This window comes from Varanus komodoensis, unplaced genomic scaffold (genome assembly GCF_004798865.1).
Source record: "Varanus komodoensis strain SLA01 unplaced genomic scaffold, ASM479886v1 scaffold4, whole genome shotgun sequence".
NCBI classification, from domain to species: domain Eukaryota; kingdom Metazoa; phylum Chordata; class Lepidosauria; order Squamata; family Varanidae; genus Varanus; species Varanus komodoensis.
In genome coordinates this window covers 48,333,916-48,361,408 of record NW_025335941.1, presented here as the reverse complement: position 1 = coordinate 48,361,408, position 27,493 = coordinate 48,333,916, and the positions used below count along the sequence as shown (strand labels likewise).

Genomic DNA, 27,493 nt, shown 5'->3' with positions numbered 1-27,493 from the left:
AAGTACTTCGCAGCAGTGTCTATGTATGTGCAAACTACTTAAGTTGAAAATAGGTGCGAGTAAGGGGGCTGCAGGCCAGCCAATTACCAGCTCATAAAATGCAAATACCAAAAGGAATGAGCAAGATAGGTCTGGCTATATTTAATAGCTATTTTAAGCTCTTTTTCAATTTATTTTTCTCTTTTAATCATAACTTTGGGATCTGGGCTGTGTCTACTTTTGCACGTGCCTCTGGTAGGTAGGGGTGCTGAAAATCTCTCATAAGTCTGGATTATTTGCATCTATTTCTGTGTCTAGTGCATTATTTTCTGTCATGTAGTATCTCTCTACTCTTTCCTTTGCATTCACGAACTTAAATTCACTTGCTTTAGTTTCCTTCTCGGTACACTGTGCATCGTTGCTAGAACAGAATCACCTACCCTAACTGAATATGGGTGTCTGACTATATGGATGATGGTGATAATAATGATGCAAAGGGGTAAAACATGGAAACGCTCAAAACTTGTTGCCCATGGTTATTTCTGAGAAATCATGTCCTGCATACTTCTTATTAGATAAGCATGAATTGGGTTTTTGCTTTTTGTTGTTACTTCAGATTAGAAATGCAGAGAGGTATTTTGGGAGTGGATTGTGGTAAATGCGTGAACCAGGTCACTGTTTGCCATGGATTATTGCTCTGTAGCTTGGCAACGACACTACTCAATTATACAGGGCTTTATTCTATCCTCTATGTTGGGGTGGCCAAATAGAGGCTCACAAACTGCATGCAGCTCTTTGAGCTTATTTTGCAGCTCACCACAAACATCTGGCATTGACCACATGTGGCTCTTCCATTGAGCAAGTCTGACCACCCCTCCTCTCTTCTGTTCAACATATACATGAAACTACTGGAGGTTTTCTGTAGGCTTGGCCTAAAGTGTCTCTAATAAGTTGATCAAACACAGTTCTACCTCTCCCTTTCATCAAATCCAGGTGAGGCAGTGAGTGTACTGAATCAGTGAATGGCCACGATAATGGACTGGATGAAGGTCAACAAACAGACTGGATCCAAATAAGATGGATCTACTCTTAGTGGGAGGTTTGTTTGCCTGGGTGAAGCTTCAGCTGTCATACAGAAAAGAAATACAGTCAGTCCCTGAGTTACATATGACTGAAATACAAACAATCCATAGTTATGAGGTGCCTATTAATTTAAAATGTAAATTAAGCCGATTAATTTTAAAAAATAACTGTAGAAAATTGTCATCACCACAGAGGGAGAGAGAGAGGAAGTGAAAGGGGAGAGAGGGGCCCTCCAAAGCATGCCTTCCTTCCCCATCTGGAGAGGGAAATCTTTCATGTAGGTCCTGTGTCCTAATCCCCACAAATGTGGATGGTTGACTATATGTGATCCAACTTAGATACAAATTTGACCTAAAGATGAATTATCATTTTCTCAGAAATGGAACTGAATCATAACCTGAGAACTGCCTGTGTAATAAACAAACAAGAGGTGCTATTTCCTTCAACTTAAACAATTAAGCAAGGAAGAGATTTATTAAGCATAAAAATTTTATTAGATTGCTTACTAAAATGTTTATATAATTGTGAATTACCAGATTAATATTTAATTTATTTATATTTCTATCCTGCCGTTTTTTCCTTCAGGGAACCCAGGGGAGTGTCTCAATCCTACATTCAATTTTTTCCTCCCAACTGTGAAGTAGATTAGGCTCAAAGTCATTGACTGGCCTGAAGTCATCCACTGAAATCCATGGCTGAGTGAGGACTGGACCCTGTATCTGCCATCCAAGCCCAACACTCTAACCACTACACCACACAGATTCTCAATAATGGAACAACAAAGTCTTCTATTTTAATGCTGGGTTATTGGATTATTTCGTTTTGACAATCTAAACCATGGGTCCTCAAACTACGGCCCGTGGGAAGGATCTGGCCCACCATGCCCATTTATCCGGCCTGCGCCACTGCGCGTGCTGCCTCGTCACGCGGGTGGGGAAGGCTTGCTCACTCGGAGAAGGTTTTGGACTCGCTGGGAGATCTCCGAGTGAGCGAGCCGCCGCAGCATGTGCCTGACGCCACCTCACCAGCCCACACACCCAGGCATCCCTGCCTCACCAGCCTGATTGGGTCGCCACCACCTTTCAACTGGCCCCCTATTGAAAAAGTTTGAGGACCCCTGATCTAAACCATTAACACTCATAATCATGAAATCCAAGGTTAGCCAGAAGAAGTTGTTTATTTTAGAAACAATTTTATGATTTGTATACATAGCATTACTGCATTATTTATTGAATGAAAACAAACAAACAAAAAGCCATGTCATATTTTAAAGCAAACATCAGTAGCAAAAACAATTCAATAGAAAGTATGGCACCACTTGCCAATGTTAACATTTACCTCATTGGAAGGGGAGGCAGGTGATGTAAAAATAGTCTTCCAATAGGACCACACAAACATGACAAACGACAGATGAAAAATCACAAGGTAGACAACTGCAATAAAAATAAAATATAAATAAGGTTTCAGTGAGTCCAGCTAATCAGAACAATTAACAATGCAATGGCGTAGTGTGTAAAAAACCTTTGTTTTTCTTCATTGTATTGACAAAATAAATGGCCAGTACTATCACAGAATAGCACACAGCATTCTAATCTGGTCAGTTCTGAACAAATCATTATTGAATCATACTTTCGAGGGATTCTACCAGGACAGGTGTAGGGTTTTTTGTCTAAACTAAGTAAGATAGTGAAACATGCATTTGATTTTCAATATAGTAGGATTTATGTTTTAAAACAGACTGACTTAAGTTCAAACATGTCGAAACAAAACTTGAATTTCTATATTAAAAAGTAAATTCCTAACTTATTTTCAAATATTCCACTGCAAATCAGACATTAGTTATCATACCAAAGCATGGCTTATGAAGTTTTAACAAAAAATTAGTATGAGATCCAAATGAGTAAAAACCAGAATCAGAAGCCACGGTTTGAAGTGGGCTCGTATGCAAAGTTTTGTCTGGTTTGCATAATCAAAGTAGGCCAAGGCAGATTATTTAAATCATAGTGCTAAATGAATCGCTATAGGGTGATTAAAAGTTTGTTTTCCTCTCCAACAAGCCATGTTGCCCAGAGACTTTTTTAGTAATTGGGATGGCATACAAAAACCATGAATGAATGAATGTGGCCTGAGTTCACACAATCCAAGCTGCAGCTGGGCAGTGATGATGAAAATTCTACCCTGTATATGCCTGTCATGTGTTGCAATTTAAATATGCTACCATGGCTTACATAAATAAACTGTAGTGGTTTTTTTAAATCATGTGAATCAGGTCAGTGATAGTTCACCATTTTGTGTGCATTAATAAATCCTAGGGGAGTATCCAGTGCTGCCCATGCACTAACAGGCCTTGCTGCTTGCACAATGAGAAGCTAGAGTTCCCCAGAATAATCCTGGAAATGAAGCAAAATGCTCATGTACATAACGAAACAGAACACATCAGTGAGGCTCCCAGATGGGAGCTACGTTGGTCTGTTTCATTGTGGAAAAGCTCATTTTGTCTTGTTTACAGGGTTGCTCTAGGAAGTGCTAATTTCCTTTTGTGATGGCACTGGGTGTTGCTGGTCCAGCACAACTGGTTATGCAGGGGCAGCACTGGATACTGCCCATTGTTAATAGCTGAGGTCCCATCAGAAGAGGCCATTATTTTCTTATAGAAATAATGAATCAGGGATAAGATATCTAGAAATGGGAGTGCCAAGGAGACAGAAAACACACTCAGAAAGAGAGGTCTAGATGAGGGCTTGCCCAACAGTTAGAAGTCAAAACTAAGGTACAAAACTATGTACTGAGGTGTTGTTTGACAGCTTGGTGTGATGTCTAAATTGGGCCACTGAGCTAAGAACTACTTTCCTATGGAAATAATGAATCACGGATAAAATATCTGCCATTTGAGGTTAACCATTATAAATATGTCTCAGTAGATCATATACTATATTTATTATTATAGGCTTTGGAATTGGCAAGTTAGCACAGGCATTTAGATCCAGTCACTGCTCAAGGATATGCTATCTTGTATTGCACTAGGAATATTAACTGAATCTGAGTGATGCTTCCAGTTTATATCCTCTTAAGTATTTTGGCTCTGCACCTAGCTTAATACTTAAATTAAGGATATTTATCACTACCAACCAAAAGTATATCCCATGGAAAAATACTTATTTCCTAAAAGTTTGATTTAGGATAATTCTGAGTACTTAGTCCAGTTGCCTTGCTCACAGGTCTGTACAGACAGCAAGAGAAGCAGAAAATAAATCTTTATTTTAAATAAACATACATTTTTTTCTAATGCTGCTTGATAGAATAAGCAAATAGTAAGCAAATGCTAATAATATACAGTATTTTCTTATTTTCTAAAATAGTAAACATATTTAAGAAATAATTAATAATACACCCAGGTAGCATAAAGGTTCTGTTTAGCTGTAATTTGACATTTTAATAACTAAATTTTATACCACCCATTAGCTGATTAACCAATTACCATGCACCTAATTAGAAGAAATATTTATAGAGTGCAAATGGAAAATGTGATGTGTCAAAGAGTTACATCAAAACATTCTTCATTTTAAGCGATTCAACATGTTTGCCAAAAAAAGGAGTTACTTATTCCCAGGTGTTCATTTCACTGCTTCTTAAATAATAATAATGATAAAAAATCAGCAGTTTTTCTAAAATATCTAGTAACCAGCCATTCCCACAGTCTTGATAATGTTTGGTCTATATCTGCAGTACCAAACCAATGCCTCCATATTTCTTCATTGGTCCCCTTTGCAATAACTGATGAATGCAGACTTAAACAGTGTTCTGGATTAAATACACTAAGTTTCTTCTTTTTGCTCTTAACATTTCATCTCCTTGTCATATGTCCTGCATTGACTTGTTTTCAGTGCTGGTTAGGTAAACTCTCCATCTGGGATGGGATCTGTTTGTTTTTTTTAAATTAGTTTACGCATATCAGTTTAAGGAATAGCACTGCCTCTCCTGCTGCTTTTTATACACTATGATTCTACAACTAATTTTTTTCCAGTATGTTATCTTAGAAACAGCTGCATGCTATGCTTAATTTTATAGGATATAGCTATAATTCCTTTTTCACCTTCATTAATTACAGCTGCATATTCCTGTACATAGTCCTTAATAAGAATGTGCAGAGGAAAGACATCTCTTTTTTTCTCCAGGAGAATCAAACTAAAATCACCCTCAACTAACATTGCTAGAATATTTAGGAAAAGTTTCCCAAGGTTTCCTAGTTTCACATATGGGATGGGGTGGTCAAATCACAATGTGGAGGATAGGCTTATTCCTGTGGATTACATTCTTGGTAAGGACAACCTCAGAGACATGAAATTAATATAAGTAAAAAAGAACAGGTAGCTACATGCTACCAATTAGATGTAATGTGTAATTTGTCCAGTGTGCCCATTAGTGTAATGGTTTAATTGTATTTCCAATTGCAAATTTTTACTTCCTCTGGTCGAAATGAAAGAATTCTTTTTACTTTTAAAGGCAATTAACATAAACTGACAGGCCCCTTCATAACTTGATTGATATACTTAGTAAAGTGACAAAATTTTCAAAGGAATTAGAAAATCCCTGTCCTACAGGATCCTTGTCTTGCTGAATTTCCAGATTACCCCAACAGATGAGGAAAATACACTACACAGAATGTTCAGGAGTGACCAAGAAAGAAACTGTTGCCTTAATAATATTACACAAGTTTTTCAACTTTTCTTTTATACTAGCCTTTTGCCATGCCGTCTCTCTGGCATAAAATAGCTGCTTGCTGACTAAAGTACCTACCAGTCCGATTATATATGGAATAGCAAGGATAAACTGGTGATGTTTATGGCATACTGAGAGTAGTAATGCAGAGAAGTAAAATCTAACATCACCCTGAAGACAATACTCTACATTTAAGTATCAGTACTTGGTGCTTAAAATATAGCATGAGATTATGAATTGCCTCATATGGCTTTTAAATTGCTATTAAAATTGGGGTTTCAAGCTATTATCTGGGGAAGTTTTAGTGACTTTTAAACATGAAATACTCTTTCCAGAAAGTATTCCTCACCTAATCTCAGACCAAAGTGAGCTAATAACCACTCAAAAAACATGCAAACCATAAACCTATTGTCTACCATTGAGATACAAGTATTTACATAACACTGTCTAACAACATAGGCAGCTGAGAACTGACAAGGCTAGGAATGGTGCAAGAGATGCTTGACACCACTGACGCTGCTGTACCTGGTCAGAGCATTTATAATTCTAGCAGGGAATGGAGCAGGTCTGGTGACTTGCCCAAGATCCCAGGTATGTCTGGGTTTACCATGGCTTAGATGCCTCTGCTGGTAAAATCAGCTCAAGTTTGTTTGTGGATTACATGCAATGAAACTAAGAAGCACGTTCCTTCATGTTTTTTCAGGCCTTCCCACATCATTTATGAGTATGTCAACCAGTTCTTTTTTGGATTTAATGTTCTAAGCCAATCTGGTTTCTTAAATAGACACATTTAAGCTATATTAAGAAGATGGCAGAATACTAATTAGTAGGGCTTGCTATTATCTCCTAAATCCAGGAGACGCTGGTATGCTATCACTCACTCAAGAATTTCTATTACTACACATCTGCAAAATAATCTTAGGAATGGTGAAAGAAAGCACCTTCTGCAGCCAACTGATGGTGGTATGGAGAGAATGTTGCATGACATTGACTATTTAATGATACTCCTTCTGTCACATTCTTATACCAAAGGAGAAAATGTTGACCTACTTTCCCAAGCTGGTAAGGGATAAAAGTTTAAGAAGATATACAATTAAGCTTTAGCACAATCCCAGAAACATTAGGGTATTCCACCTGCCCTAAAGGCAACATGTACACACTACTACATTGTCCTCTGACTGCCTTTAAAAATCAAGTTATAGAAAATCTAAATTGCTCACAAGATATTACCACAATGGAAAGTAATGCTTAAAAGCTGTTTTTGAAAGTGCAAATGGCATATTTTTAAGAATGTTTAAATGGTCATTAACTGAGATTAAGAGTCACCCAATTACAGAGTCTACTGTCAAATCTGGGCTCAATATTTCAGAATTTATGAAGAAGAGATTATTTAAATTAAATAATCTACATTTAATTTACAAAAGCCCTAGTTTAACTTTGGTTTAAGTGTTGAACTCATAATTCAAAAGCATAAATTCAACTGAATTTTGAACTGAAGGCATCAGCAGCAAAGTTACTGCTAATCCTACTTTACCAGGATTTTTCATGCAGAATCCTAGCCTAGTTGCTTCTTCCTTGGAAAGGCAGCCTTAGACAGTATTACAGGGCTCCAGTTGCAGCACTGGTGAAGTGGTACATGCAGAACCATAATTCTCCATATTTCGCTAGATTCTTTTAGAAGAAAGAACCCTACTTTTTTAGGTGTGGTGTTGAAGAAGAAACTGTTTTACTACAAACATTATCAATTCCCATACAGAATTGCTGAAGCTATGGAACATGAAAAGGAAGAAATCAAACATACACCTGGAATGGTTGCAGTACAGAAAAAATGAACAGGAAGAACAGTAATAGACATCACAGGTGGAAGAAGAAAACAAGTGGCAACATTTAGCCAAACAACATTAGTAAGAAAGGTAAATTAGCAATATAGACCAGAATACACATTCTGTAACAGGGACAGGTTTCTCACATGTGGATGCACGGTTTGAGAATGTATCTAAATAGCATAGCAAGGTAATACTGAAGCCTGAAATGAGTAGAACACCTGGAAAATATACACACCATGGGCTTAAACTGGTTAAATAGATATTCTCTTTGATTCAGCAAACCCACTTACCTATAGAACAAGGATTAAACAGTTCATCATCTTGGCAAAAAGAATGTTCAGGGAAGGATGATGCATTGCAGCAGTTAAATTAGGCCGCCAGAAAATCTTGGGGCAGGTTTGGGAGACAAGCTGTTGCTTGCTCTAGTTTTGAATACCATTTAACGGCATCCATTTCTTATTAATGCTGGCCAGCACTATCTTTTAGGTTCTCTGCCTTTCTCTGCTCAGTACTACTTCTCTCACATAGTCCCTTTTGCTTCCATGGTCATTACTCTTCTTTTGGAATTCCACAGGAATTGCTACTAAAAACTGTTTGCATCCTGAGCTTTCACCCCTTGCCTTGATGATATGTTCCATCCAAATACCTCAGTTTACCAATCCTGCCCCACATACCAACAGTTTTAAAAAACAGTAAGGTTTACTTTGTTAACTGATTAACTGACTGGATGTGGATAAGACAATTTCAAGTCTTCCTTTAACTTCCCTCAGTTGCTTACAACTCTACTTCAATATCATTTTTCAATTTCCTGACCCCATTTGCAACTGGCTTCTCTCTGATTCTTCCACTTTCTACAAAAGAAAGTTAAAAAAAATTCAATTTGTTTTATCCTCTGCAGGTTGACTGAGAAAATAAACAAAGCAACTATTAATATTGAATCCTGAAGGGAAGCTGCTGCTGTTTTATGCTATTTGTATTGTGTTTGTTTTGTTTTATTTTATACATGGTTGTAAGCCTCCCAGACAGCTTCAGCTATGGGGTATTACAGAAATTAAATGAAATAAATAAATAAATGATGAAAAATCTGGAATGGATTTCTTTGGGAGAAAAGGAATGACTACAGATGCTCGCTGGGGAAACAGAGGCAATGTTTTACTTTCAGAAAGACAGCCACAGATGACTTAGGCTCATGCAATATGAATCTATTTATGCCATTAGCTCATCTCCTTAATTTGGTGGCAAGGGCAAGGTGCCACTTGTTAGATGGAAAGAAAAATGCATTTTGCATGTGTTGAGAGAACTTGTGGCACAGAATTGTTTTTGACTACCATGTCCAAACAAAATCTGTGGACCTCTACTCCAAGGAATTGTAATTTAGTGTACAATTATTCCATCTGTGATAAGAATTCTCAGATTCTTAATTCAACTATAACTTACAGAACTCTTGAGGGGAGTTAAACTGATAGAAAATGTATACTAGTCTGTAGTGCAGCTATGCAATTTTGGAAAATGTTTTTAAGGTAGTAACGCACACACACACATTTAGTAATATCTGAAAGGCAATCAGTTAAGCTTCTGCTGTTTCTCATTACTCATCAACTATCAAGGAAATTAGATTCTTTACAATAAACACCTGCTGAAGATTGGCTGCCTCTTTCTACATTTTGTTCTTCAAAAGCATTTCTTCCCTTTTCTGTCCTAATTTGTTACAATGACAAGACAAGATGCAGAGGGCCTGCAGGTGAACAATCATAAGCAACTTACAATACTTTCTTGGAAAAACTAACAAATCCTACTCCTGAAGATGCAGAGCTTCACTGTATGAAAGGCCAGGTGTATGCCTGCTAAATTTATTTGAATTTGCTTATCAGCTTCCCAAGGCTTTTCAGAATTGATGGCTACCGAACAAAGTGTATAGGTACTTGGCTGTTTATTTCAAAAATAAATCAAGGATTTTTTTAAAATCATAGCTATATTAGTTTACCTTATCTCTGAGTTAATTCCAATGATTTCAAGATTGTAATTAATAGTAATCCCTTCTGTACAAAATATTCCTTTAATGGATTACTTAATTGTTCATCTGGTCTCTAGTGTTGGTATTCATTTCACAATTAAGCATCTTGTATCAGCAACTAGGAGGTTTAGAAATTTAACCAAATGGGTGGCGGCGGGAGTCAGTTTGTAAAACTCTTTAGTTACATTGCAGAGAATTTCTCAGGTCCAGAAATATCAGCATCTGTATAACCAAGAAATTCCATTATGTGGGAATGCCCAGTGAAGGAGCAATTTCCTCATAGGGCGGAGCAAAATTTCCCCATACAGGGACACAGAACATACAAGGAAAATTTGTGCAATAACATGATTTTCATACATTTACATAATCAGAATTTAAAATTCAAACAAGAAAGCACCTAAACAATTTAGCAACATTAATGTTAAAGCTCAGATATGTACGTACGTATGTACAAAATCTGAGAAAATAAAATTTAAAACATACTTTTAAATATACAGAAATATTCCTACCTTTTTCTCCAGTTGAGGTAATTGTAACTAGGGAAAAAGAGAAAACCAGTGTGAATATATTTGTGGTCTTTTAGAAACCACCAAATTCAAATATGAACAAGGATGATCTAAACATATTTGGGCAACCACAGAGAAAGTACATTTTGCTATATGCCAAAATCCAAAAACTCAGAGAAAATCCATTTGTGTGTTCAATAAATGTGCATAATCATCCTCACAAAAATTGGTTCATGGTTAAAGCGTGAAAGGTACGCCCATTTTAATTTTGAAGAAGAAATGCAGCATACCTACTTCTTTATTTTATGTTTTCCTTCAAGTAAATAGTTTCCTAAACTGAGACAAACACAGCAGTAACAGTTTTAAAAGTAAGGGAAACGATATGCATCAGTGTATAGCAGGCTGAAGACCTATATTCACAGCTAGGGAAGATCCAAGATATACTACAAGTCCTTAGACAAGCTCACAAAGTCAGTGCTTCAGTTGTAATGATTATGTTGTTGCTTACCAAGCAACAATTATTTTGTGAATGAGCCTTGTGTGTGGGCATGCAACCTCATCCTCCTTTCATCTTGGTATGTCAGAGCTAATTTCCCATTTTGTCTAAATTGGGAAACAATGGTTACCAGGTTCAGAACAAGAAGAGATTTGAAACTGACTTCAAACTGTAGTTTAAGTTTTTGGTTTCTTTAAACCCAATAACCATACTTTCTGGGGTCACATGCAACTAATTGACTATAGATAAAGTAGTTTCTTCCGTTCTAGCAAAATTTAGTCAGTTACTATTCCTGCCACAACATCTTTAAGTTTGAAAAGTTGTTTTGCTGTGAATATATAGATTTTAAAATAATGGTAATTTACATGTCATTTCATGCACATGCAAGCTAGAAATAGTAAACAGCAACTGTGAAATAGAGCATGCAGCTTATTTACACTTCCCTAGAGTAAGAAGTGAAATGTACCAACAATAATTGGAGTTCCTGAAGGTGCAATGGACCAAGTTATGTGTTCCAGCTATACTATAGCAATTTTTTTATTTACCCATGCCAGAAAGAGACATTCAAAATATAATTCTGTGCCACCAGGTGAGAGTCACAGCAAAATATTACCAAAAAAAAAAGAAAAAAAAAACCCCACAATAAGAAGTGCTTTTGTCTTGACACCACAGTCCTATACATGCCTACTTAGAAATAATTTCTGCTGAATTCAGTGGGGTTCAATTCCATATAAATGGAAGTATTTATCTAAAACAAAATTTAGTATAATTTGTTTACAAGAAACACATATCAAGAAGCAACATGTTAAATTTCTGGAATGTTCAAAGCTTGGAAAATTGTTTGTATCTTCTGCTTTTGAAAAGAAAAGAGGTTTAGCACTATATATTAAAGAAAAACTGGACCCTAAATATATTCTTGCTGATGAGGATGGTAGGATCCTGATGGTTGAAATTACAATGAAATTCAAAAAGGTGCTCTTAGTGGCAATATACACACCAAATGACCATCAGGAAACTTTTTACCAAAAATTACATACTTTACTTTTGCAAGTGGACTATCAGACTATGTGTGTAATGGGAGATTTCAATGCAATTGTGGATAAGGAAATGTATCATAAGAGTGAGATTAAGGGGAAAATGGGTAGGAGGATACTTCCAAAGTCTTGCTCCAACATGATTGAAGAATTCAGATTGATAGATGCTTGGAGGCATAAAAATCCAACTGCTGCCAAATATTCTTTTTACTCAAACAGATATAGGTCATGGTCTAGAATTGATATGGTTTGGATAACTCCAGACTTAGTACCAGACTTGATAGAAGCTGAAACAGAGGCAAATGTCTGGGCAGATCACAACCCTGTATCTGTATCATTGAAAAGAACTGTAAGGACGCCCAGATGGAGCCTAGACAAAGTGCTATTAAAAGATAAAAAATTTACAGAAGAGATAAAGAAATGCAAGTATTCTTTCAAATAAACAAAGCGGAAGAAACTTCTTTACAAAATGTCTGGGATACAGCTAAAGCCTATGTCGGGTTTGATAACATAATATTCAGCAAAAATAAATAAAAAGCAAAAGCAAGCAACAACAGTAGAGGAACTGATGAAATGGGAACAAGAACTGCAGGAAGATCCATCCAAAAAAATCTAAGGTCCAAATGAGTATTTTAAAACATAAATTGAATCTCTTGCACAGAAATGAACTTACTAAGCAAATGAAACTGGCCAAACAGAATTTCTTTGAAAATGCTAATAAACTGGGGAGATGGTTAGCCTATAAAGTAAAGAAAGAGAGAAGAGACTGATTTCGAAATTGAAAGACAGAGGACGACGACTACAGGTACAAAGTATACAAATTAAGAAAATAGTGGAAGACTTTTTCACAAAGTTATACCAGAAGGATGAGATTTCAACTGAGAAAGTAAAAGAATACATCCGAAATGGAGATTTACCAAAATTACCGGAGAAATATCAAAAAATATTGAACCAAGATGTAACAACTATGGAAGTAATAGAGGCAATTATGCGGCAAAAGAATGATAAAACCCCTGGCCCGGATGGACTGCCAGCTGAATTTTATAAATCTTTGAGGAAGTTTTTGCTACATTTCTTAAAGATATATGTAATGAAGCACTGTTAAATGCTAAAATACCAACTACTTGGACAGAGGCAAATATTACACTAATACCGAAAGAAGATATGGATTTAACACAGATCCAAAACTACAGACCTATATCATTATTACATGTGGATTACAAAATTTTTGCCTCTATAATGGCAGAAAGGTTAAAAAAGTTTTTAATAGACTTTATTCACCCAGACCAAAATGGCTTCTTGCCCAAAAGGCAAATGAAGAACAATCTGAGAACTATCTTGGATATCTTAGAATATTATGAAATACATATGAAAAAACCAATGGCTTTACTGTTTATGGATGCCCAGAAAGCCTTTGATAATGTTAATTGACAATTTATGAAGCAACAGATGGAGTTTGGTGAAAAGTTTATGAATGCGATATCAAGCATTTATCAAAGACAGTCGGCCAGGATTTTAATTAATGGAGAACTTACAAGGACTATAGAGATGCAAAAGGGTACAAGACAAGGATGCCCATTTTCTCCCCTGTTGTTTATTCTGATTTTAGAGGTGCTGAACAGAAATATCAGGGATGATGAGGACATTAAAGGTGCTAGAATTAGGGATGAAAGTTATAAATTACAAGCATTTGCAGATGATTTGGTTTTCATAAAGGAGGAACCCTTTGTAACAATGCCTAAACTCTTACAACGGATTGAAGAATACGGTGAGGTTACGGGGATGAAAATAAAGAAAAAACAAAACTGTTAGTTAAAAATCTTACACAAGACCAGAAAAAAGACTCCAGGAACAAATAGACTGGAGATTGCAGATTGTTAAAAAGGTTAAGTATTTGGGAATCTATCTTACAGCCAAATGTACTACTTTGAAAGAAGATAATTATGATAAACTATTGAAGGATATTAAGGGCGATCTGGAAAAATGGGCCAATTTACAATTATCGTTGATGGGAAGAATAGCACTTGTTAAAATGAATACACTACCTAAGCTTTTGTTTTTATTCCAAATGATTCCCGTAAAAATTGATAAAAAAATTCTTTGATGATCTAAACTTTCAAATTTTGAGATTTATTTGGAGAAAGAAGAAACCAAGGATTAAATTAAAAATAGTTCAGGAAGCTAAAAAGAACAGTGGTTTTGGTCTTCCTGATTGGATGTTGTACTATCAAGCGTCTGTTTTAACTTGGCTAAAAGAATGGATAACTTTGCAAAATAAGAGAAATTTATATCTTGAAGGTCATTATTTGCAAATGGGTTGACATGCTTATACGTGGTATGAGAAGGCTAAGTCACATGGGTCTTTTTTAAGTCACTTTATTGGAAGATCATTAATGTTGGTGTGGGAAAAGTTAAAGCTAAAATTGTATAATAAACTACCAAGATGGCTTTCACCTATGGAAGCTTTTGTATATCAAATGCATTGAACTTTGAAGGGATTATAAGATATGATGATATTTTGGATAAGGATGGAGGCCTGAAACTAGATCAAGAAATACAAGAACAGGGATTTAATATCTCTTGGTGGCATAAGGTGCAGATGCAATCGAGATATGCTAAAGATTGTAAAGCATGGAGGTTTTATAAGGACTTAACAGCATTTAATCAAACAATGCTTAAATCAGATGAGAAAATGATTAAAAAATTGTATGATTTTTTACTTGACAGGAAAATGGAAGAGAAACAGGTTAAGGAAACTATGATAACATGGGCGCAAAAGTTTGGATATAATATTGAATTAGAAAAGTGGCAAAAGCTATGGGAGAGAAATATTAAGGTAACATTAGCAACTTTGTATAAAGAAAACTTATATAAAATGTTTTATAGATGGTATCTGTTGTCAAATCCATTAGCTAAGATGTTTCCAAATATGTCAAATGGATGCTGGAAATGCAAACATAAAGTGGGTACTTTATGTGGTGGACCTGTGACAATGCAAAAAAGTATTGGATTAAAATACATAAATGGCTTGAGGAAATGCTACAAAAACCCTTAGCTTTTAAACCTGAAGTTTTCATATTAGGCATTATACTGGAAGATATTAGCAAATAAGAAATGTATTTGATGTTACATGTAATCACAGCGGCGAGGATTGCAATTGCTCAACACTGGAAAAGTGAGGAATTACCCACCGATTAACTGATTCTAAAAAAGATTCTGGGCTGTGCAGAAATGGATAGATTGACCTTATCACTGAAGGAGAAAGAAGATACTGACCTGTATCAAACTTGGGATTTTTTTATTATTGGCTGGAGAAACAGGACTTGGCTTAGACTTAAAGATGTTTTTAAGTTATTAAAAATGGATTTGAATATGACTATAGAATGTTAAAAGACATGTAGTAGGGGGCTGACCCAGTAAGTCCGATGTATTTGATGATTGATGTCTTTAGTATGAGTTTAAAATCTTAATAACATCTTAAAAATAAAAGAACAAGCCATGTGTGTGTGTTGAAGGGGGTAAGTGTTCAGACAATATGTTCAGCCACAGTGACTGTATGATAAGCATCATGTGCAATAAGTGCTCTTTCATCCGTTATGTTCTCTTCATGTATCAGCCTCCTGTAACGCTGAACTTAGGGCCAGACTGAATTTTATTTCTTGTTGAACTTTGGAGTAGAAATAGACTTCTTCACAGTTGTCTCCAATATGTGGCAGGGAGAGAGGATCTATGTACTTATGAAAGGATTTATGGAAACGAGTTCACCCATTTTCATAAACAACTACTATATTCTCAATCTCCTTCATGGATCACTGCCTTGTCATGGCGAAGGGGCTTGCGTAGCTCAATGAAGCTATGAGCTATGCCATGCAGGGCCACCCAAGATGGACAGGTCATAGCAGAAAGCTCTGACAAAACGGGATCCACTGGAGAAGGAAATGGCAACCCACTCCAGTATCTTTGCCATGAAAACCCCATGGACAGTACCAAAAGGCAAAAAGATATGACGCCGGAAGATGAGCCCCTCAGGTCGGAAGGTGTCCAATATGCTACTGGGGAAGAGCAGGGGGCTCGTACTAGTAGCGCCAGAAAGAATGAAGTGACTGGGTCAAAGCCGAAAGGACACTCAGTTGCTGATGTATCTGGTGGTGAAAGGAGAGCCCGATGCTGCAAAGACCTATACTCCATAGGAACCTGGAATGTAAGATCCATGAATCAAGGCAAGCTGGATGTGGTCAAACAAGAGATGACAAGACTGAACATCGACATCTTAGGAATCAGTGAACTAAAATGGACAGGAATGGGTGAATTTAATTCAGATGGCCATCAGGTATACTACTGTGGGCAAGAATCCCTCAGAAGAAATGGAGTAGCCTTCATAGTCAATAAAAGAGTAGGAAAAGCAGTACTGGGATACAATCTCCAAAATGACAGAATGATCTCAGTTCGACTCCAAGGCAAACCAATCCAAGGCAAACATCACAATAGTCCAAGTCTATGCCCCAACCACTGGTGCTGAAGAGGCTGAATTTGACTGGTTCTATGAAGGCTTACGACACCTTCTAGAATTAACTCCAAAAAATGATGTCCTTATTGTCATGGGGGATTGGAATGCTAAAGTAGGAAGCCAAAAGATAACTGGAATAACAGGCAAGTTTGGCCTTGGAGTACAAAATGAAGCAGGGCACAGGCTAGTAGAATTTTGTCAAGAGAATACAATGGTCATAGCAAACTCTCTTTTCCAACAACCCAAGAGATGACTCTACACACGGACTTCACCAGACGGTCAACACAGAAATCAGATTGATTATGTGCTCTGCAGCCAAAGATGGAGAAGCTCTATACAGTCAGTAAAAACAAGACCAGGAGCTGACTGTGGCTCAGATCATGAGCTTCTTGTTGCAAAATTTAGGCTTAAATTGAAGTAAGTAGGGAAAAGCACTAGGCCACTCAGGTATGACCTAAATCATATCCCTGATGAATATATAGTAGAGTGACAAATAGATTTAAGGAATTAGATCTGATAGACAGAGTGCATGAAGAACTATGGATGGAAGTTCGCAACATTGTACAAGAGACAGCAACTAAAACCATCCCAAAGAAAAAGAAATGCAAGAAAGCAAAATGGCTGTCTGAGGAAGCTTTACAAATAGCTGAGGAAAGAAGGGAAGCGAAAGGCAAGGGAGAAAGGGAAAGATACACCCAACTGAATGCAAAATTCCAGAGAACAGCTAGAAGAGATAAAAATGTCTTCTTAAATAAACTGTGCAAAGAAATAGAAGAAAACAATAGAATAGGGAGGACCAGAGATCTCTTCAAGAAAATTGGAGATATGAAGGGAACATTTCATGCAAAGATGGGCATGATAAAGGCCCAAAATGGCAGGGACCTAACAGAGGCAGAAGAAAGTAAGAAGAGGTGGCAAGATTACGCAGAAGAACTATACAAGAAAGAGCTTAACATCCCTGATAACCACGATGGGGTGGTCACTGACCTTGCGCCAGACATCCTGGAATGTGAAGTCAAATGGGCCTTAGGAAGTCTGAGCAACAACAAAGCTAGTGGAGGTGACAATATTCCAGCTGAGCTATTCAAAATCCTAAAAGACGATGCAGTAAAAGTGCTACACTCAATATGCCAGCAAATTTGGAAAACTCAACAGTGGTCACAGGATTGGAAAAGGTCAGTTTACATTCCGATCCCAAAGAAGGGCAATGCCAAAGAATGTTCAAACTACAGCACCATTGCACTCATTTCACATGCTAGCAAAGTTATGCTCAAAATCCTACAAGCTAGGCTCCAGCAGTATGTGGACCGAGAACTACCAGAAGTATAGGCAGGATTTTGAAGAGGGAGAGGAACTAGAGATCAAATGGCCAACATACGCTGGATCATGGAGAAAGCTAGCGAGTTCCAGAAAAACATCTACTTCTGCTTCATTGACTATGCTAAAGCCTTTGGTTGTGTGGATCACAACCAATTGTGGCAAGTTCTTAAAGAGATGGGAGTACCAGACCATCTTATTTGTTTCTTGAGAAACCTTTATGCGGGTCAAGAAGCAACAGTAAGAACTGGGCATGGAACCACTGATTGGTTCAAAATTGAGAAAGGAGTTCAGCAAGGCTGTATACTGTCGCCCTGCCTATTCAATTTATATGCAGAGCACATCATAAGAAAGGCGGGGCTAGATGAATCACCAGTTGGAATTAAGATTGCTGGGAGAAATATCAACAACCTCAGATATGCAGATGAAACCACTCTCATGGCAGAAAGTGAAGAGGAACTTAAGAGCCTCTTGATGTGGGTGAAAGAGGAGAGTGCAAAAGTAGGCTTGAAACTCAACATTAAGAAAACTAAGATCATGGCATCCGGTCCTCTCACTTCCTGGTAAATAGATGGGGAAGAAATGGAGGTAGTGACAGATTTTATTTTCCTGGGCTCCAAGATCACTGCAGATGGGGACTGCAGCCAAGAAATTAAAAGACGCTTGCTCCTGGGGACAAAAGCTATGGCAAATCTAGACAGCAGAGACATTACCTTGCCAACAAAAGTGTGTATAGTCAAGGCTATGGTTTTCCCAGTTGCAATGTATGGCTGAGAAAACTGGACCATAAGGAAGGCTGAGCGCCAAAGGATTGAGGCCTTTGAATTGTGGTGCTGGAGGAGACTCCTGCAAGTCCCTTGGACTGCAAGGTGATCAAACCGGTCGGTCCTAGAGGAGATCAACCCTGACTGCTCTTTAGAAGGCCAGATACTGAACATGAAACTCAAATACTTTGGCCACCTAATGAGGAGGAAGGACTCCCTGGAGAAGAGCCTAATGATGAGAACAATAAATGGCAAAAGGAGAAGGGGACGGCAGAGAATGAGGTGGCTAGATGGAGTCACTGAAGCAGTTGGTGTGAGCTTAAGTGGACTCCGGGGGATGGTGGAGGACAGGAAGGCCTGGAGGAATGTTGTCCATGGGGTCGCAATCGTTGGACATGACTTCACGACTAACAACAACAACAACATTTTCTGGTCTGTAGTCCCTGTGACATATTGTACCATTTTACTTCAGCTCCTTGATTGTGGCTTAGTGATTCTGGTCCTGTGTTGGGGCTGGATTGCGGCACAGCTTACCAGGTCAGAGGTCCTTCATCCCACAGGGAAGTGAACACAGTAGTTTTAACTTAGATTTCACTTACTATTATTGGCATTGTCTAAGACTAACGTAGTATGGTAGGATTACATACAAATAGTAGCAGATCCAATATGCTAAAAATAACTTTAAACTCGTATAGAAGAGTATATAGGAAAAATGACCATTGCCAATCCAAGGAATCAATGTAGTAGACATAAATATACTCATAATGTAACTGGAATGTTATATATCATGAATGCCCTTCAAGCACAAACATATGGAAAGAGGCTAAATACTAAGCCAAACGACTCAGATTAAGTTCCATATATTAGCACTTGTTTTGAAATCGGGAAGGAATAATATCAGGAAGGAATGAGATACTCTGAAAGATAATTTCAGCTTAGTTCACAATAATAAATGTAATACTGGCTCCATCTAACATGGTGTAAATATATTCATTAAAAGAAGAAAAAACAAAACTGATTTTAAAAAATAACTGTTGCATTTGTAAGAGTTTATTCCAGTGAAACATAAACGCACTTTTACTATGAACATATCATAATAAAGAATGAATGTATTAAACATGCATGCTGATTCTTAGAAATAATTCATACCTTAAAAAATGGAGAGAAAATGCGCATGCCTGCAAGTGTGTGTGCACGCACACACGCACGTGCGCGCGCGCGCGCGCACACACACACACAGAGTCCCCAGTTAGCCTCAACTTTTGAAAAAATAATGAGCTGCTTCTCAAAATAAAAACCATCACAACAAAACTGAAAATGTCTCTCATTTTCATAGCTACAGCTAATTAGTAGGATTTTCCCTCTTTTATAAAAAGATTAAACATTTTTCAATTCATCTTACTTGAAGAAAACATATGTCTAAATTTTGATAAAAGATTTGAAAAAAATAGAACAAGTTGGATTTACAATGAGCAACATAAAAGGGGTTGGTGATAAATTAAGATGTTTCCTTCTAAATGAAACAGCAAGCAATTTTAACAGATCACGGAATAAAATACATAAAAGTAGGAGGGCTTATCCTGCATAACCTTTCAGGCTAGTACATTAAGCAATATCTTTGTTGGGTGCAGAGTTGCATTAGTGGTTAGTCAGTTCTTTAAGAAACACTTTGGTCTGTAAGGCCAGGGAAACTGATTCCCCTTCCAGTTATCCTAATCCAAAACTGCTGTGCTGGCAGTTCTTCCTGCCCAGCTTCTTGGTATAGGAAATTCCTCAGCTGCTTCCAAGATCAATCAACTAGACAAGGAGGAGTGCCTTGGGTCAGTGATTTTGGTTACAGATGGATTACATTCTCGGGACAGGGACCTTGGCTGCTTCAGGGTCACTGGGGATCAGACTCCTGCCCAATCAATGTCTAGGGCAGACCTCTCTGGAAGAGGAGGAAGATTTGGGTTCCTCAGCAAACCCCACTCCCACAGAAGATTTGGAGCAACCTGAGGAATCTTGTTGTTAGGAGTCTTGTCTGAGCTGCAACCCTCATACCCCTTCTGCCCCAGTCCAAATATCTCAATGGTGCCTGACTCTTCTTTGTTGCCCACAGCTCTTGGACCAGACAGAACCCTTAAAGTTATCCTTCCAGCAATCTGATGTATATTGCTGTCCCCATCCATATATCTGCAGTGCAGAAAAAGCAATCTTTTCTCAGCTACTGAGCTGATGGGTAATCAGTTTTACAGAAGAGAAAAATAAGCAGGCCTCCTGTTTGCAGCATGGAGTTTGAACCCACAATCTTTAGTGATGTCATCTACTTCAACAGTTTCAGCAAGCATTTACATTGTCATTTTGGGGACAGAAAGAATTTATTTATCATTTGGATGATGAGGCCGGAGTGCAAGTTCAAGAATCATGTTTCCACTGACTCCAACAATTCCAACATGTCTAGCAAAACCATGGTTAAAATCTCTTCCAAAAGTAAGAATTCCTTGTGCAGAAATATATTAATATGCACAAATGTTCAATTATATCATGCTCTGTACCAACATGCTTTCCGTAATGCTATACCTGTTAGCAGATCTGACAGATCAGTGGTAGCAGTGTTCTACTTCTGTAGATTTATAATCCCATAGATTAGAAACTATATACAGATTCAAGTAAGAATACTAATAAGCTGATGCATTTATTAAATCTAGGAACAACCAGCCAACATGCATTTTTGCATTCATCGTAGATCTAGCAGAAATTAAGCCAATTCAAAGAAATAATACATGTTATGTTCTAAGTGCTATTATCAAAAGGAAAGCAAAAAAAGAAAGTTAACCTATAATTCACAAATATTATGTAACTTTATCTTATGAACCATTCTTGATATTGATGCATATCAAGCATTTCTAATCTATCCAGAAACTGTATACATGGGAAAGGTCTATTTGCAAAGACAGAGTCAAAGCACTCTTTCCCAAACCAGCCCCAGCTTGGTGCCCTCTAGATATATTGAATTACAAATTCTAGCCACTATTTCATTTTGTCCTGTGACAGTTGTGCTTTCACACAACTCTCATTAAATTGCAGTGAAACTTGCTTTCCAATACAGACTGTACCCCTTTCTTTTGATCACTTCCAGTCCTATCCGGATTCAAGCCAATGGCACTCTTCCGAAAATCTTGGCATTGTTTTACCTACCATGAATCATATGGATTCCATACAAAAAGATTTAATATTTAATAATTTCTGACAGACTTAAAAGTTTATTTTGGGTATCCAAAAGGCTGGAAAGCTTTTTTTTCTAGGAATGTCTAAGGGCAACCTGTTAAAACCTTCAGTTACAGCAAAGTAACAATTTCGTACATGTACTTTTTTCTCAAGAATACCAGTCAAACTGGGAACTATGTTTCTTTTGCCTATCCCACATTTATTTTGTCTTGCAATTTCTACTTAAATGAAGCTTGTTCATGTGATGAACTGAATACTTCACTGCCAGGTTCAGTTGGTTTACAAACTACTTTGGAATAATCATTATGCTGTGTTGAGACAAGGTGAATCACTCAACTATTATCTTTTTTTACTTTGCATGCAATTTATGCAGCAAAAATATTGAACATATCTGGAATATTTTAAGAAATAAGCTCTATATTGCACAACAAATCCTCCAATTTCCATGCATGATCCATTTAAGTTCACCAAATTTGCTTTGATGGCACTAGTTTATTTTTAAATTAGGAATGGGAAATGAATCTGGCACTAACAGGGATACGAGGCTGAGTATTTGTCTAATATAACCCCCAGATGTTTCCTATTCTGCTGGACACTGACAATAACACATATTTTCAAGTTCCTGGGGAATATGCTACTGCTGTTAGCCAATCTTCCTTTGTTTTACTAACCTTCTAACAGTGTTCTCCCCATAAAGCTATTTACCTCCACATGTTTGATACAGAAATAATAGAATTTTAACAAGTATAAACAACTAATTCACAGCCTCTGGACTAGTGAGTCTGCCTGTCACACAAGTTTAACACCATTCTCTGTTAGGCTCTGTTAAGGTGTCATGATCTCAAACTGAGGATACCAGCAACCCATCTCTGGTATCTTACTCTTGTCACTAGGCAGGGATGCTTTTCTGAAGAGGAAACCACACATACACATTGAGCCAGTTATCTGTAGCTTTCAGTCATAATCAAGCAGCTGCTTCAAAAGAAGTTACACAGGGATATTATACCAACTGTGCACAGGCTTTGCTCTGTTGAATCAATATTTTATCGGGTAATCATAGGAGCAATAGGAGGGCTATTGTGTAGAGACCCAGTTCAGTGCAGCGGTTGGAATGCTGGACAGGGACTTGGGAGATCCAGATTCTAGTCCACACTTGGCCACGAATTCACTGGATGATTTTGGCCCATTCACTGCCTTTCAGCCAAACCCACCATCATGGTTGTTGTGAGGATAAAATGGAGAAGATGACCGTGTAAGCTGCCTTGGGTTGCTTGAAGAAGTAGGTGAAAGGCAGAATATAAATACAGTAACAATAAGCCATACCACCCCTGATGTGCCCAAGTGATGAACAGGCTATCAGGGCAGAATGCCTCCCTGTTCCTTCCGTCCAATCCTCTTGCAGACATCCCAGGGGACACTGGCTTATGAACAACCCCACTATGCCAGCATATGAGCTATGTTCTGCTGGGCCTCTTGCTTTCCTGTCCTTGGCTAAGCAGAAGATGAAAATATGTGTTCTGCTAGGCCTTCTTTATAAGAGGTCCAGAAGAATGCACGTCATTGCTGTCTGACCCTGCTTGTCATTGCCATGCAAACTCAGTTATGATAAGCAGAAGTGGGGCCACCTTCTGGAAGTCATCATCAGCCAGAATGGGGGGGGGGGTTCCTCCAGCTGTGCACTTTTTCCTTAAGCCCTGAACAGTCTATGCCAAGCTGGGGGAACACACTGCAGGAGAATGTGGCTCATCCCATCACTGACCGTGCCCTGTCCCTGCCTGGTGGGACAAGCTGCTTTCTGCTGGGCCTCAGAATGTGCCCTTTCTCTTCTCTGCTCTGGCTCACAAATACATTATTTGTTAAATTTCTATACTGCCTATTAGCCAGGATGACTCTCTGGAGCATCACTGCGTACCACCTCCTCAAACCCCATTTAGGACTTAAAGAGGCTGTGGTGTGACACTTCCCCACTTGGGCACTTTGTGGACAGCTTTTGCCAAGCAGCTAACTTGTTCTGACGTTGGTCCCTGGCAGAGTGTGGCGACAAAGTTCAGCTGACATGGTAAGACTCCATGAAACAAACAAACACTATAACAAATCATGATTTGTCAGGGTGGCTCAAAAACCAATCTTAAGCTACCCTGATGAAACCATCCAAGTCTGGACAACATGCTATGTCATGGCTGCAAAACAACAGTGGCTTAGTGTGTCATGCAAACCCAATAAATTCAAAATGTCAAGTCCTTTATGATAAACAGAGAAAAAAATCTCACGGTGCATATTACATGCAATGCTAGAGATCAGGAGGGAGCACAGAACTCAAAACAAAACAAGGAAAAAAATTCCTTGCTATTAAAGTCAATTTTTTTCTCAATAACATCTTTATTAAAACTTCATGCACAAGTCATAGAAAATATGAAAATAATGCAGAACTTTAACTTGGTTAAACATCCCAACTGGATGCTAGTGGGAAATAAAAAGCTGATATAATACAACTATCAATTTTTATTAAAACCTGCATGAACAGAGAAAGAATCCTGAGCCTCTGATGGCAGGCCAGGGGTTTGGTCTAGCCTAGACTTCCCCAGCTTGGTGCCCTCCAGACGTATTAAGACTACAACATCCAGCATTATTACTAGTCATGATGCCTGGTGCTGGTGATCTAGCCACACAGATGTCCTTGCACCAGTACACTAGCAGCCACAATATAGCTAAGGTACTCAGGCCTCTCAAGCTATTATATATAATATGCATTGATGAGTTATATAGTACTTAACTCTGCCTGCCATCAATTCTGACTGATAAAGAGCAAAGGAAAAATTAGAGGGCTACAAACCCAATTGCCTTAGACAAGGTCACTGATAATTCTGATACCATGGTCACATTAATCCTGTGCTATAAGTACCTTCAAGTTCATATTTTCTGTCTATTGTCTTTCTCTCTACAATGTCTCAATCCACTGAAAAATAGCATTTTTGCCGAGAAGCATAATGAAGAGATAAATAATATGGATGAATAATTTTCAGGTAACACTAAGTCTGGTGATTCAGCCACAACTAGCTTGCAAAGGACCTGAAGGGTCTTTCGGCACCCACATTAACTGTTCCCACTCTTTTATTCCTTGAAGATAGTTCAATGGTTCCATGTCAATATCCATAGCGTCAGGCTGCAAGCCTAACTATGATTCCTCGGAAAAAAGTTCCATTAAACCCAGTTTCAGTTACTTTCAACTAAATATGATTAGAGATTACACTGCAAGTCTATTTTCAGTTCCGATGCATTACATTTTAAAAATAACAATGCGAAGAATTGTTCATAAGTTCTATTTTGGGAAATAAGCTAGAGCCACATTTTATGTTCTACTAAGAATATTATATTAGAGAAAATAAATAGCATGTCAGTGTAAATATTCCAGTGAATGAACAGTCAAATGATGCTGGGCTGCCCTCAAGGATGATGAGCAAATTAACTCACAACTTTCTAAAGAAGAGTAATCAAGGCAGGAAGCTCATTTTGGAAAGAATACACCCCAAAACAATCCAACTTCTTTTTCTTAGATTTAGTGTGAATGTCAACAGTGCCTAATATCACACTAAAAATTACTAAAATGTTTTTCTAATTCAACCTATACATATATGCATTAACAGAGTTTTCAAAAGTTCACCTTTTTGTGGATTCTTCTGTGGACAAATGATTTTAATGTGAGTGATTAAGGCTGCAATCCTACACTGAGTTACCTGGGGTATGTCTAATTGATATGCTTACGATAACACTGTAACTTTCAGTAAATGATCTTGAGTAGGCAAGATCATTTACCTTTAACAATGTCATTAAGAGTTTTAGGATGCTACTATATTTCTACAGAAATGAAATGTGCCTCTTAAAACCTTTTATTCCGCCAATACAGCTTCTGCAATTCCAATTTGCTTTTGGAGTACTTCTGATACTTACAATCAATTATCAGTTCCTTTCTAAACTACCAGACTTAGGAACCTTGTTCATTCGGGTCACAATGACAAGCAATGCACAATGAAGTAGTGCTAAAGCACTATGCTCCTGCTGGCAGTCTTCGATTCAAATACTACTCAGTGAAAAGGGCTTGCAAGAGCACTTTACATCAGCTAAGGCACCACATACTCATTCTGTAAATGGAAGCCTCAAAGCTGCTCAAAGGATTCAAGAAATCAAAAAGGAGAAAAACCTTACAAGAAAAAGAGATAGCCCAAGAATTGTTGCTCAATGCAATATTCTGTTACACTAGCTTTTAGTTACAGACAGGCATCAGCACCATCTGCCAGCAGAACAAAACTTAAGGTTAAATATGATACTAATGAGGATTGACGGGGTTCTGTGAACATTTATCCAGGAGTAAGCCAGGGCTTACTTCTGAGTAAATCTGTATAGGATTGTGCGATTGTGTTACTCGCCTATGAATAATCGCTCAGGAAGAGGGCTGCAGGATTTCCAATGCTACTTCCTATTTAATTCATGCAGTTAAGTGTGGAAACTCTAATGCACATTTACGATTAAGGGTACAAACTGTTGAGCGCGCTTACAGAGAAAGAGAAGTTTATCGGTCCTTCTGGACTAATAAATGCCAGCTATCCAGGTGTGATCCCAACCATGGGGCACCCGATACGAAGACGGAAGAGAAAAAAGACAGGTCTGCCCCATTTTTTGGGGGGATGCAATAATCACTAGGCTGTTCGTCATAGGGAAGAGAGCGAGAGGAGGCAGCCAGAGCTAATTTGCGGAACGGGGGGGGGGGTCCTATTCCCATCCCACGGCAGTTACAACTTTAGGGTAATATGGTCTTCGGACCCTTGTCCCCCTACGACGGTGTCGGCAGCGCCGAAGGGGCATCCCGGGAACGGCTTTTCTCGGCGGCCGCCAGTCAGCTCGCGCCGCGCCCGCCCGGATTACTCACACACACACAGCTCCACTACGTAGGCGTAATAGGACCAGGCAACGACCAAGGCAATGAAGGCCACGGGCACCCACGCCAGCACCTTCTGGCAGCACTTCAGGACGTGCGACGGCGCCATCTTCCTCGCCGCCGAGCCGCCGCCGCCGCCGCCGCCGCCTGCAGGAGCCATCTGTGCCGCCGCCGCCGCCAGCACCACCTCTCAGCTCGCCGATGCGGCGAAGCGTTTTCCGCCCGCCCGCCTGCTCGCTTCTGCCCCCGCTCCCGCTCGCGCTCGCTCGCACGCTAAGGGGGCCGGGCCGGGCAGGGCTGGGCCGGCCTGCCTCCTGCGCAACGACTCGGAAGGACGGAAAAAGAAAAGCTGCGAGCCTTAGAAGGGCGCAGCGGCTGAGGCGGGTGCAAAAGACGCTTCCTCAGAGCGCGGGGAGACCTGAGACGCAGAGCTCCTGAGGCGGCGGCGGGGAGCTGCCCTCTTCCACGCTCGGCGCTGCTTCCTGCCCTACCCGCTGCTTTCCTCCCTCTCCCGCTTCGGGAGAGGCCCTCCGCCGCCTTTCCTCCATCCGCACGCAAATCCCGTGTCGCCTGCCGCCAGACCTCCGCTTTCCTACCCTGCACACGTACACAAGGTCACGGCGAGGCAGGCATGCCCTTGCCTTGCACGTGAAGGGATTTAGAAGCGAGCCCTCCCGCCGTCCTGCGGTCCGTCGCGCGGCATGTGTCGGCATCGGCGTGGTCGGAAGCGTGGCCAAAGCCACCCGTGGCCTGCCTTGCAGTGGGGTGTTTTTGGGAGGGAATGTACCAGGGGCTCGTGGGAACGGCTGCAAGCCCCGTTATCATGAGCAGGCTTTTGATGTGCAAGTTCTTTTACTTCTAGCATATGTGAGACTGAAATACGTTTCTTGGTATGCAGTTCCAAATTAGGCTGCGACACGTCTGTGGTAACTTACTTGGGAATAAGTCCTGTGGAACTCTGTGGGTTTATTTCTGAGGAGACATACATAGGATTGCAGTACTGTTCTCTATTACTAGCAGAATTTATAAAATATATGCCCTGCTTTTAGAGCAGACCTGGGCATTGTATGGCCCGCGGGCCACATGCAGCCGATGGCTGACCCTG

The 27,493-nt window shown here is 39.0% G+C and overlaps 1 protein-coding gene across 8 annotated transcripts in view; it reads right to left on the bottom strand.

Annotated features, from left to right (window-relative positions):
- Positions 1–27,039, bottom strand: part of ZDHHC20 (zinc finger DHHC-type palmitoyltransferase 20) — a 49,072-nt gene extending 22,033 nt beyond the window's left edge. For 3 of the 8 annotated variants that reach the window (XM_044441500.1, XM_044441501.1, XM_044441506.1), the window contains exons 1-3: positions 26,380–26,644; positions 10,131–10,157; positions 2,401–2,495 (exon numbers count right to left, since the gene is read on the bottom strand). In XM_044441500.1, coding sequence (XP_044297435.1) covers positions 2,401–2,495; positions 10,131–10,157; positions 26,380–26,548 — 291 coding nt within the window. In that variant the 5' untranslated portion in view covers positions 26,549–26,644. Of the gene's footprint in view, positions 1–2,400; positions 2,496–9,591; positions 9,844–10,130; positions 10,158–19,475; positions 19,481–26,379; positions 26,663–26,997 lie in introns of those variants that run through there. The other 5 variants (XM_044441504.1, XM_044441505.1, XM_044441508.1 and 2 more) reach the window with 5 other exon arrangements.
- Between the last annotated feature and the right edge of the window lie 454 nt (positions 27,040–27,493).